The sequence below is a fragment of the Calliphora vicina genome, chromosome 3 (assembly GCF_958450345.1).
Source record: "Calliphora vicina chromosome 3, idCalVici1.1, whole genome shotgun sequence".
In the NCBI taxonomy this organism is placed as follows: Eukaryota; Metazoa; Arthropoda; class Insecta; order Diptera; family Calliphoridae; genus Calliphora; species Calliphora vicina.
In genome coordinates, this window is record NC_088782.1 from 60,053,041 (window position 1) to 60,067,251 (window position 14,211).

General features: G+C 32.3%; 1 protein-coding gene across 1 annotated transcript; it reads right to left on the reverse strand.

The window, feature by feature from the left end:
* Nucleotides 1-2,100: 2,100 nt before the first annotated feature.
* Nucleotides 2,101-2,570, reverse strand: LOC135953471 (alanine and glycine-rich protein-like). Its single transcript, XM_065503381.1, has 2 exons — nucleotides 2,446-2,570; nucleotides 2,101-2,381 (listed from the first exon to the last, which is right to left on the reverse strand). Exons 1-2 carry the CDS (start codon nucleotides 2,491-2,493, stop codon nucleotides 2,184-2,186), a joined length of 246 nt encoding a protein of 81 aa, XP_065359453.1. The 5' UTR covers nucleotides 2,494-2,570; the 3' UTR covers nucleotides 2,101-2,183.
* Nucleotides 2,571-14,211: the final 11,641 nt, after the last annotated feature.

A 14,211-nucleotide genomic window follows, 5' to 3' on the forward strand; every position in this document is an offset into this window, starting at 1 on the left:
AAAAAAAAAAACAAAAAAACTTTCATTCAATTCAGTGCAATCCAAACACACCAGTTATTTCCGGTGTGGCAAAAGTGTCTGCTGCACTCGCCGCCTAAAGTCACCACTTGTAATTATTTTATTGGCTCTTGGCAGGCATTTAGAAAGACAAATAAAATTTAATCAAATTTGAAGTGCATTAATAAGCTCAATAAGTGTGTGTTTCACTTTAATTTTTATATATGACTAAATAAAAATTCTTAAGAAAACTACCAACCAACTATTTACTATGTTTATCAGTGCAAATTAAAAAAAAACAAAAAATGTCAAAAATAAATATTACGCTTGATATGATGATAATGAAACTTTAGTTGACATAAATCAATAATAAAATATAATAATAAAAAACATGGCGCCAATATAATTGCGACATGATTTATGTCAGAAATAAATTAAATAATAAATATCGAGCCCTTAGCGCCAAATTATCGTAAGCGACATTTTTAAAATTTTTGTTTTATTGCAGAAATTAAAATTTTATGGACCGACTGATGTTTTAGCGTTCTCAGAATATCAAAATTGTTAATAACATCAAAAATATAGGGGGTAAGATTTTATCGTAAGTCAATGTTTATATTTTACAGTAAACAAATTTTATCGTAAGCAACACACAGTGATATATGTAGATAATATAAATAAATCTGTAATTTCTAAATGGTTAGATTGGTTTAAATGAAATTTCACACTCGCAAAGAAGAAGTGTTGCCGAGATTAAGTTTTGAACATGAACCTCATGGGCCCACCAGGTGCGCGATCAAGGGCCCTCAAAGTAGAACACCTCAGGTATGTTACATTTTTTAAACGATATTATTTCTGGGTTTGAATTCCGATTTCAAAAAAATTATACATATATATTTTTCTCATCGAGCACTACAAAAAACCATCTAGCTATCAATTATCTATTATAGCTTAGGAGATATTCGCATTTGAAAATTAAATTTTCAACATTTTTACCCACCCTACTCCAGTTTTTTGATAACAGCGTATCCAAATATTTCCCGATTCTCCCCAGTTTTCCTTTATTGGACTAAGAACGCATGAATGTATCAAATGGAAAAACAACTGTTTAAAAATAATGACTAAGTCCAAAGTTATATGTATTCGAATTGAAAGAAATTTTAAAAAGCAATTTCTCGCTATTTTTTTTTTGGGAAAAAAGAACTTTTTTTCTTTTTAAGTTATCACAAAAAATTTCTAAGAGGATGTTTAAGGAATTTCTACTTTCTGAAAGCTTAGTCTTCATAAAATATTCTAAAGGAAAACAAATTTCAAAATTGTTGTTACCGAGGCGACCAGGGCCTTTCAAAAACCACCTATTTTTTATGTAAAATAAAACTTTAGGCCAAAAATCCTCAAATCGCGTATCCGATATCAAAATATAGTAACCGATTATAGGTGGCTCAATTTGTTTCTAATTATTTAGTAAAGGGTTCCGATAACCCCGATCCTGGTATGGATATTATAGCCAAAAAACTAAAAATTACAATTTTTGGAATTTTTCAACACTTTTTTGGGAATTGCGGGATTGCTGATAATAAATTTCAAATTCGTTTTTATTTTTCCATTTTAAATAGAAAAATCCACATAACTGTGAAAATTCATTAAAAACTATTCATAAATAAATATTTTATTTCAATTCGAAAAATTTTTATCTATGCAAAAATTCAATAAAAAACATTTTTTGTCATATTTTTCTATAAAGTATTCCATGAAAAGTTATAAATATTTTTGAAAAATAGACAAATAGCTTGAACGAAATTATATTATATCGCGTCATAACATTTTTAATTCTATGTATAAATTTCAAAATAATCAAAAAAAAACCTTCTCCTTTAAAATTTGTGTTTTGTCGCTTTCGATAATTTGGCGCTAAGGGGTCGATATTCATAAGTAAATGGCACCAGAAAAAGGGAGACTAAAAGTACATTGGATTAAAAGAAGGATCGGTCATATGATCTTCTCGATCAGTGGTTGGTACAACCTTAAATCGTTGCTTCTTTCCTTCGTGTTAAATTCACTTTTAATTTGCTAATAAAACATAAAGCTTTAGGATTTTTTAGATAATTTATTAAATTTTATAGGGAACTTTAAATCAGTAAGTGTCAACTTGGGGGAATATGTAGAAAATGTCTCGATCGCAGCATTTAACGGCCACCAGGACCACCGCCACCGCCACCGCCACCACTACCTCCCATGCCACCACCCATACCAGCCTGAGCACCACCCTGGCCTCCTGCACCACCACCAGCTCCAGCACCCGCTCCCATGCCAACTCCCATACCAGCCTGGGCGCCACCTTGAGCTCCACCTCCTCCACCCTGGGCCATACAAGTAGAGCATGCCTGTTTTAATACCAAGAATTTTATTATTTTACTTATTTTGATTATAAAACTCAAACAAACTCACCATCAACATGACAGCAGCCACTAGTAAAACTGTCAACTGGAATTTCATTTTATCAACTTTGCTACCAAATATTTCTCTTTATTATTGTCGAAGGGTTATTTGTTGCAAAACTTTTACTATTCAAATTGTAACTGACATCGAATCATAGAGATTTTCAATTATTTATAGTTATTTTAGAGTTGGGAAAAACTTTAAATTGTTTTTTGTTTATTTACTGTCTAAATTGCATGTCACTTTTAATCTAAACAATTTGATCTAGGAAAATTTTAAATAAATATTTATTTGATGGCAATAAAATATTTTTTTTTTTTTTGAAATTCTTTGTTTAGTATAAATAAAAAATCAAATTAATGTTTTGTAATTAAATCTCAAATTATATACATATAAGTATATGGTTGTAATTACTGACAGCTAAAATAATCAGATCGTATTTGTTTATTTCAAAAATAATGTATATTAAAACAGAGGAAGACATGGAAAGAAAACTTTGTTAGAATAAAAATTTAAAACAATCACATAATCCAACAAGTCAGAGAGCTATATTCGGCTGTGCCGAATCTTAAATACCCTTCACCAAATTATACTTTAAAATAAAAATTTTAAATATTTTTAGATAAACACAAATACAATTTTATTTTTCCAATTTTTTGGAATTTTTTTTTTCGAAATTGTTTTATAATTTATTTTTTTTTAAATTTAGTGAAAGAAAAAAATTTGGGTTAAAAAATATTTTTTCGATTTTTGACCCATTGTAGGTCCAACTTACTATGGTCTGATATACGTCGTTGCAAAGGTCTTTGAAATATCTATCATTAGATATCCATAATACATATACAGGTCAAAATCTTGTGTAGAACAACATTTTCTGTAGAAAATCTTGTGTAGAACAACATTTTCTGTAGAAAATCTTGTGTAGAACAATATTTTCTATAGAAAATCTAGTGTATGACGATATTTTCTATAGAAAATCTTGTGTAGAACAATATTTTTTATAGAAAATCTTGTGTAGAACAATATTTTCTGTAGAAAATCTTGAGTAGAACAATATTTTCTATAGAAAATATTTTCTGTAGAAAATCTTGAGTATAACAACATTTTCTATAGAAAATCTTGTGTATGACGACATTTTCTATAGAAAATCTTGTGTAGATCAACATTTTCTATAGAAAATCTTGTGTAGATCAACATTTTCTATGGAAAATCTTGTGTAGAACAATATTTTCTATAGAAAATCTTGTGTATAACAATATTTGCTGTAGAAAATCTTAAGTATAACTATATTTTCTGTTGAAAATCTTGTGTATGACGACATTTTCTATAGAAAATCTTGTGTAGATCAACATTTTCTATAGAAAATCTTGTGTAGATCAACATTTTCTATAGAAAATCTTGTGTAGAACAATATTTTCTATAGAAAATCTTGTGTATAACAATATTTGCTGTAGAAAATCTTAAGTATAACTATATTTTCTGTTGAAAATCTTGAGTGTAACATTTTTCTATAGAAAATAAAATAATTTTCTATAGAAAATCTTGAGTATAACAATATTTTCTATAGAAAATCGTATGAAAAACAGCATTTTCTTTAAAAATCTTGTCTATTATAAATCATTTTCTATAGAAAATCTCGTATTCAACAGCACTTTCTATAGACAATTTTGTGATAACAGCGACTGTTTACAACATAAAGCTACAGTAATATTAAAATTTTAAGTACTCTGGTGATGAAGAAAGTAATTTTTTAATACTATTTTAATACAGAACAAAAATATAATTTTCCATCCCTGTATATAAGATTAAAATTAAATCTTAAAATAGGAGAACACATATGGAACCGTAACAGCAAATCCAATATAGAATCGTTTACATAATCTGTTAAAATTTCATAAAATTTTATAGAAATTGCAAACGGAATGACAAACTTAAATATACATATGTTATAGCCTTGCCACTTATGATGAAGGGTATTAAAAGAATTAAACACAACAATCGAACAAAAAGCTTTTTCTGAAATGTTTGTTATTTACTTTCATGTTTAAAAACGGCTAAAAAAATAGAATAACAATATGGGAGTCAAGGCGAATTGTTTAGACAAGTGAACTGTCAATTCACTTGTGATTGTTGTGGCGAAAAATACAACAAACCCAAAAGCAAAAACAACAACCGGCAACTTTGACAGTTCGACTATCTTTTAACAAAAACAAAGTACCTGTTGTTTTTGTACATGTTGTAGTTCTGTCGTCACCTTCTATAGATTCGCCTTGCTGGGAGTGGTGCGTTGCTCAATTATTTGTTGACAATAGCAACATACAACAACAAAAATGAAATAAGCGCAAAAGCAACGTGCTCAAACAACGTGGTTGTTGTTTTTGTACAATATGTGTTCTGTGCAGTGTTACCATATGTCAAGTTTTCCCTTTTTAGCAAGGTTTTTGAGACGAAAAAGTTTTATTTTTAAAAAAAAAGTTTTTTTGGAAAATTGATATCAATAAGTTGAACCGATGATTTCAAAATGATAGTCCCCAAATTCATTCACTAAATGGGGAGATTGATTTGAATATATTGAAAGTGTCTCCAGCACTAAATTCACATAAATTATCTCAGTTTGATTACATATATATACCAATTGGGTTTTGTAATTTTAGTATGTACTTAGAAATAAAAAGTTTTCTTCAAAAAATATATAGCAACACTGGTTCTGTGTACGCGTGAGAGAGTTGCTCTTTTGAGAACACATTATAAAAAGCTCTCTCTCAAGGCGAATTTATATACTAGGTGGTGTTGATAATGTTGTTTTGATGTTTGAACTGTCAATTATCGTATGATTGTTGCGGCGAATGCTACAACAAACGTAAAAGTAACAAAAACAACAGGCAAACTTTGACAGCTTAAACCACATAAACAAAAACAAATTGCAAGTGGTTTTTGTAAATGTTGTACTTATTGTAGAATCGACACCACCTGGTATATAAATTCGCATTGCTGAAGATTGACAAAAAAACACATACATATATACATACAAATAAAGCTTTGTTTGTTATTATACATACACATATTTGCATGACATCATTGAAAACAATAACAAATTACATTGTGTTTTGGTTTTATGGTTATATCTCAGTCCAGGTCCAACTTACTATGGTCTTATATACGTCGATGCAAAGGTCTTTGAAATATCTATCATTAGATATCCATATTGTCTATATTAATGACTTAGCAATCCATATATAGGTCAGAAATAGGTAAAAAATCGAGGTTGTCCTGGTTTTTTCCTTATATCTCAGCCATTTGTGGACCGATTTTCTCGATTTTAAATAGCAACCGAGCCGGAAGAATTCCGGAGATATTGATATATGAATCATGTATGTATGTTAGTTGGGGGCTTCGGAAAGTTGATTTCAACACACAGACGGACAGACGGACAGACGGACATGGCTATATCGATTCCGCTATCTATAACGATCCAGAATATATATACTTTATGTGGTCGCAAATGAAAAATGTGGAAATTACAAACGGAATGACAAACTTATATATACCCTTGCCACTCATGGTGAAGGGTATAATAATTCGCGAACAAAACTATTCCCAGAATTTTTTAAAAAATATGAATAATTCCCAATAAATTTTCTAAAGATAATTGTAGAGAATATTTCAAAATTACGAATCTTTGTAATAGTAAACGAATCATGATCGATATTTCTAATGTTTCGTTATTGATATCGTTCGCGATCTGAGGGACATTGTTTTCCAGTTCTCAAATTTTTGTAAGAGAAACGTTCGTATAAAGTTTCATAATAATACAATATTTGAACGCACGGTGGGGCAGAATCGAAATTTTTTGGAGCATTTGTAGGATCCATTTTAATAACTTAAACTCGAATACTCCTAGGCAACGGTCACGTCAAATTTTATCCCGATCGAACCAGCCGTTTAGAAATACCCCACAATGGAACGATCTGATCATTTGGATGTTGACAGAAAAACATTAGTAAGAAGTATATTTAGTAGTAGTTTCTCTTCCATGTCTTGCTCTATAATAGGTTTTTAGTTTCAACAGATGTAATTGTTTGATTACACTTTAAACAATTGAAAACATTTGTTGTAATAATGCATTAAATCAATTAAATATAAACAAATTATTCACTAAATAATTATGATGATGATGATAAAGTTGACAATTTAAAAATTATTGTGATGTGAAAAATGTGATATAATTAAATGTAATTTGTAGGTAGTAATTTTAAGGACATATTGTGAACAAAATAATGAATGTTTCAAATTCAGAATTTATAACAAATCCATAATTAATGACAAGATAATTAATGAAAATTTGTAATTACTTAAGTCAAATAAATGCTTGACGAACTGCAATTGGATGTTAGGTTTAGTAGATATTGGGTATGTGCAATACGTTGGCCCTTAATAAACAAAAGTTGGATTTTGGCCATTCTCACCCCCCGGTTTGGTGAAAATTATTAAAAAAATCATACTGAAAAAATGTTAGGTAAATCGGTAGGGTCGGCAAGCCCTCTGAAGTTTTGAGATGCATTCACAAGGAGAAAAAATGCATTTTTTTTAGTTTTTGTAAAAATTTTGCCATTTAAAAATTGATTTTGCCATTTAATTTACAAGAATAGAAATGTGTACGTAATTGTCGTTCTAATGAGATATAAAAAACAGAAATTGGTCAAAAAATGTTAAAGTTATTAAAAATTCGCCAGGCCATTAACGTGTCTCAGGCAACTAGAACAAGAAATGTGGGAACAAATTTAACATATTTTGATAAATATTCACCCCTATCGCGAATCAATACTTCACATGAAATATGTTCCCATTTTTCGTTCATAAACTTTGTTCACGTGAAAAAATTCCCCATGTTGTGAAATTTTTAGATGACATTTTGTAAACAATAAACAGCTGCTACGAACAAAATCAACTATTGTGAATGAAAAGTTTAGGGGAATATCACGATAGCAATTTTCCCTTCGTGGGAAATAAATATTTCATGGGAACATAAATATCACATGTTTTTCACGATAGGGGTGATTAAAATAAAAGCTAATTTTTACTTAAAATATATCTATATTTATTTGAATATGAGTTTTTGTTTTCGTAGGAAAGGGTCTCTTGCTTAGGACATGCAAGTAAGTGTTAATATGTCACGTAGCTAGTTTTTACCCTAAATGATAGGTAAAATCACTAGTTCGGGACAGTATCCTAGAACTGCTGGGTATCTTTACACTATCTGAGCTTAATTGAAAGTTATTCTGGGAGTTTCTGTGTAATATAAGTATATACATGAAATGATTCAATGAACTTTACTCAGATGTGGAGTAAAGTTAATTTAATAGGGATGTTAAAATTGTTTACAATTCAACTCAAATGAAAACATTACTAGCATAAAGGCAACTTCTTAGGGATGTACTGTAGGGTGGAAGGCAATGATAACTAAATGTTATATGATGATATTCCAAAACCCAACGACGCAGTGGTGCCATTTGAGTTTTTTCGTTGCAAAAATCATAACTTTTGAACCAAATGCGATAATCAAAAATTTAAAAGGCATATGATAGATAATTGATCAGCCTATTAAATGAGTGCTTAAAAATGGTTCTACGCCTTTCAGGTGATTACTTATGGGTTAACAAAGTTGAAATTTGTGGAAAAATTTTTATGTTTCTTTTTAAAGGCTTTTATGATTTAAAATTATTCCAGTAGTGCGATTCACTATGCTTTTTAAACCAGAATTGTTTCGTTTAAAAATGTTAACCACAAAATTAACCATTTTGCTATTCACTAACACTGTAAACGATATCTCCTGGCGTTTAAATACAGCTGTTTCAGTCAGCTGTTATTTTTAGCAAAACAAATTGTGGTTTATTAACACCAGCATTTTTGGTGTGGTTTAATCAGTTTAGAAAAGTCTTTATCGTTATAATCGTGTAATATAATGGCTTCGAAGTATATAGCCTCCAATTTATTTGATAATGAGCCTGCCACTGGTTGACCGCTTTAACCGCCCCGCCAAGACAATTAAGGGCATTCGACAATTCGCTCCACTTCTTGTCGAACACCAATTTTCCGCGGAGCTTTTTAAATTTGCCGCCAGCAAGTCCCGTGTTGTTTATCATGAAGTCAACCACGTGACTTAACTGCTCGGCAGACGCTCGGCTTCTTTTAGTGGAAGTACTAGCCATTCTAAAATCATTTTATTTTAGAATGGCAACAAAATTTTACAAAAAAGTTATTTGTTTTGTTTTTTTTTCTATTCTTCTTTGTTCTTTTCTCTTATTTTTACATTTCGCTTGGCAGCGTTGCCACGTAATATCAATTTGAAAACAGAGAAATATAAAACTGTTTACCATGGTTAAAAATAAGTTAGTGAATCACAAAGTGGTTAGTGCAAACATCTGAATGTGTGGTTAAAGTTAACACCTGCCAAAGTGTTAAAAGTTAGTGAATCGCACTACAGAAAAGATTAAAATTTTTTAATATATTTTGGCAAATATAGAAATTTATGGTTTTTTCTTATTGTCCATCAAAGTTGAGAAATATTGAAAAAATGGATAGTTGGTAAATATCGATTTACCTGGACAAATACAAAGTAAACAGTACAATTTTTGTTTATTCTTTTCTTAATAAATATATCAATCAATAGAATCAAAAATACTGACGATCCGTTACATAGTTTTCGATATATTGTATCTGAAAGCGGATCAACTTACCTAAAAATGATCTATTTTTTTGAAAACTGAAAATCTGTCAACTTTGAAGTGCTATATCTTCTGAACCAAAAATCTGATTGTAATAAGAGTAGCATATTTGAAATCTGTAAAAGAGGTTTATTCAGTATTTTTTAGGGGCACATGAAATTTTTGATTTTTGCAACCTCATATGTTCTACGGGCGCCACTCTGAGTCTGTAATTGATTTTGTTTACCGAACATGCATGAGTACATGATCGTGGAAATTTACTTTGTTAGGAAACTCCCAATAAAGACCACGGATAATGAAATTACATGAAAATCCGTTAAATTACACAAGGGTTATGGTATTAGTTGATGGATGAAAGGTATCTGCATAGTGGAGACGGTCACTAGGAAGTGTGTTAGAGAGCTCTGAACGGGTTGATCAATACACCAGAACACTGGAATATTGAGGACAAGGATTGATGTTAGTTAGAATCTATCAGTGATAGGTATCGATGAAATTTCCACTTAACCAATACCTTAAGGGTAGTATTGGAGAAAATCCAGTTTAGGAATAAATAATCCAGGATGTCCCGAAGGCCATGTTCAAGAACCTTGTGGTCAACTTTGCATACAAAATTTCTGTTGATAAATTTAAAATCCTATTATGAAAGATAACTTAAATTTTATTATACAATTTGATGCCACAATAAATTTATTTTCTCTATATACCAATGACACTGATCTATTGCATCACCATCTGTAAAGCCCTTTATATCCGGCCCCCCACCAAAAATAGAAATCACATGATGATCAATGTTTTACAAAAGTGTTTTTTTTGGGGTTTTAAAACCAAAATAACAAATTAATGCAATGATATGCACTGACGCCATCATCATACATATTCTGGCAATTTAAAAATGCAATGCATATTTGTCGTATTTGTTTTTTTCTTCTTGATACTTGTGACTTTACGACTAGACGCCCCATATGTAAATCGGAATTACACAATCAATTTTTGTTTTTTTTTTATTTTCAAGAAAAAGTGAAATGTAATGCAAAAGCAGAAGCAGCACCATTTTATAATATAATTATCATTTACACTGGGATTGGTGTTGGACTGCATGTAGCAAAGTCTGCAGTGGCAACAAGAAATATCAGGCACGGTAAAAGTTTTGTTTTCCTCAGAGGTAGAATAAAATTGTGACATATTTAATTCGAGTAAGAATAGAACTGTGAAATTAATGTCTTGGAACTATATAGTGATGGAGTTTGAAGTACTTAATTTGGGACTAATATGTGCCCATAAATTTGGGACCAAAAATAGTCTGTTTTAAATTAATTTAGTTGGTTGATGCTTTAAATTTTAAAATAGTTTTGTTCATTTTAAGTAAATTCAGTATCATATATTCAATAATTTATCTCCACTTGAAGAAATAACAACATAAGTGGAAAATATTGTACCAAAAATAGCTCATTTGTACCCCAAATCCCATCACTGTTATATACACTAATTTTTGCCGATCGTAGCATGTTGTTGTTTTTGCTGTTCACTCGCTTGTTTTTGTTTTTGTCTGGTGTCACTTGTGGCGTTCATTCACACGTCTGCTTTATATCCTCTACATTTTTCAGTTTACGGCTGGCATACTGAGTTGAATATTGTGTATGGTTTATTGTAAGATTATTTAAAAGAACAAGACCATCAAACTGTAATTAATTTTCTGTCCCACAAAGAACTCCCTCAACAATTATTCAGTTGTCCAAGCTCCCAACTAGAAGAAGCCGTTAAAGTAGTAATTAAGTCTCATTGAGTTTAGTTAGCTGTATTTCATCAATCAAACTTCATAGTTGATTAAGCAATTATCTTTGGGTACTAGCGATATTTGAACCATAAAATACTACCCATTGAGGATAATGGGACTTTACGAGTCTGCTCTGCTGTGGCCAAGGGAAGCGGGTCATATGAAGATCATATACGAATATTAAAGGAAACATGGTTATCTTAAACAGCATGATTACGGAAAAAAACATAAGTAGGAGTCCGATCTCTGATAAGGATGTCTGGAAGAGTTCCGTTAGGTTTCACGATGCTTATGCGGTGTTTATGACATATCTAAGATGCAAATACACGACTTTATATGTTGTTATTCAAGCGTCGTTCAAGGCTCTGAAGGATCACAATAGTACATTTTCCTTCCAGAACACTAGCATATTGAGAACAGCGATTTTGCGCATGAGCTTGCAAGACCAGGTTGGGAATGAAGGAGGAATTAATGAAACCACCATGGTACCACTGCCATAGAGTTGTATTGAAGGAAGTCGTGATATGGACTTAACTATCCTGGATCTGATATTCTGCTCAAGTGTCTCGTGGTGCAGGTTGATTATGAAAGGTTAGAGTAATCATTGTTATGTTTATGGGTAATTCGACCAATTAGAGCTGGGACTAGCAGAGTCCAGACTATTTCAGGACGAGCGAAAGCAAGAAGCAGTTACAAATTATCTGCAATTGCTCAGGGCTACAAAGCCACCGAATTAAGTGTATCTGAGTCAACAATTCTACGATGGATTAGAAGACAGCCTCCTTTAGGGTTAGGTTACATTCACAATGGTTAAATTTCTGTCTAAATCCGAAAGACTGTAGGCGGATAAATCCCATAAAATTCTGAAACACTCAGTAATCCAAATGAAGATCGTTCAGAATTTACTCATGTATGCCACTGTCAATATCACCCTGCTTTGAAACGCCAGAATTTCTATTTTCAAAATAAACAGCTAAGTTCCTTGTTTATGTGTATTCTAAACTGAATCGTTGAAAGGGAATCACAATGGACCAATTGGAGGTCTCCGAGTATATTACCCTACTAAACTATATTTTACGGATCAGGAGCTGAGCTGAGAATGGGATGCGACTTTTTCTCTGTTGCACCTGAATAAACTTGGAGCTTAACCATGAGTTTCATTCTGAGAAGCCACAATAATCGACTGTTGGGTTTATTTGGTTTTCGGAATACTCGTGGAAACGCTGAGAGTCGAATGAATAAGGCATTATGTGCCTTTTATAGGAAGGGCAATCATGGGTCCTGAAACGGACTACATGATACCTACACCGAATTTTGGTAAAACATATAGGATCAGTATACCTACAAGGGATGATTGGGCCGCGAATTACGTCTCGGTCCGGTCTCGGGAGTTTTCTTCGATGAACTGGACCTTTTGATATATCTTCGATTTCTCTATATCTACACGATTTTCCAGGCAGAGATGTATGCCATCGTTACAGCCGCGAGGAGAATCCGGGCACTGAAACTCGAAAATATGACTGTACATATTTACTTGGACAGCCTTGCATCAATCAATGATCTTAACTCCAATGTTATTAGGTCGAAATATCTTCTCAATTGTACCCATTCACTGGCACAACTAACACACCATCACGTCGAGTTGATATGGGTTCCAGGACATGACAACATCTGGGGAAATGAAATATCTGATGAATGCGCAACCAACGGATCGTCCCTGGACGTAAGTCTTGTGCTAAGGGATATTCACACTCGCTTGGTAACCGTATCGACTTTGATAGAGAGAGACGGAACTCAGGTGGTCAAATATCATCACTTGTAGAATATCCAGAATGTTCTGGCTCACTCTGACAAAGGATAGGACCAAGACTCTTTTGTCTCTTGGTATGGATTCGAATAGGCTTCTTAAGGACATATGTAAATACGGGTCACTGAATGATTGGACACATGTCGGAACGTATATATATTGTAGAAGTTGTTTATATGAGGAGGGGGAAGAATCAGTACAACATACTTTATGTGACTGCCCGTCCTTACAAGAGCGTAGACGACCACATATTGGTAGAGCACTATTTCATGATCTGGACTGTCTCAGAGATGTGTCAGTAATAAATATGATTAGATTTATTAGAAGTACCAGTTGGTTTTCACGAGGACCACAGAAATCACATAGTCATCGGAATTACGAAGGGAAACCATTCTCTTTTCATGTATGATTTTCAGCATACGAGGAAAAAGGTTTTTCTGAGGATACCACAATCAGCCACAAGGCCTCCGAATGAACTCGCTAAATTGAGATAACCTACAAACGGAATATATATATATATAAGTTCCCGTAGTTCCTATGAGAAGTATAGAGCCATAACAAATTTATTCCATTCTGATTTGTTCGATGCAAGTGTTTTTATCTCGTTCCAGCCCTTGCGTTGTTTGGCAACTTCAATTTCGATTTGGCGACGCCAGGTGTGTGATGGTCTTTCTATTCTACAGCTTCTTTAAGAATTAACGATATTTCTGTTCTGCTGCTAAATTCAAACTGAACTCATATTTTTTATTTTCTTTGGCATTTAATACAATTTTATAAAACAAACAAAATTATTTAAACAAGTATAAATATACTACAGTGAATATTACAGCTTCCTAGCGGGTTACACTCGATAGATTATCTTGTGACATCGTCAAAGGGCTTTCGTAGAGTATGCCCTAACCAGCGCCATTTTCTTTTTCGGATCTCGACATGTACGGGGTTTTGGGAGGTTTGCACCCATACTCTTTAATTTGAAATCGTAACTGGGCAGAATATTTTTGAAATTCTCCGCAGGCATCGATTTATGAAGGCCTGTAACGAGTTAACATCCTTCTGGGCTGCATTCCACGATTCACATCCATAAAGAAGAGATGATTTTATGCAGGAATTAAATATGTTTATCTTGGTTCTTTTCGAAATATGTGCTGATCGCCATATGGGGTTTAAGATACCAAAATAATGTTCACCAGCTTTTATTCGATTTCTTACGTCGTTTGCAGAACCACCTGTTATAGTCAGAAGACTTCCGAGATAGCAGAAAGTTGATACGTCTTCAATATTCTTATCGTCTATTGCGAATGCTCTGCTGTTAGAAGCATTAATTCTCATTACCTTAGTCTTGGCAATATTTATCTTTAGACCAGCCTAAGCTGTTTCAGTTTATACTGCATTAATCTTAGCCTGCATATCATTGAAGTTGTGAGATAGTAGACATATGTCATCGGCATAGTCGAGATCTTCTAGCC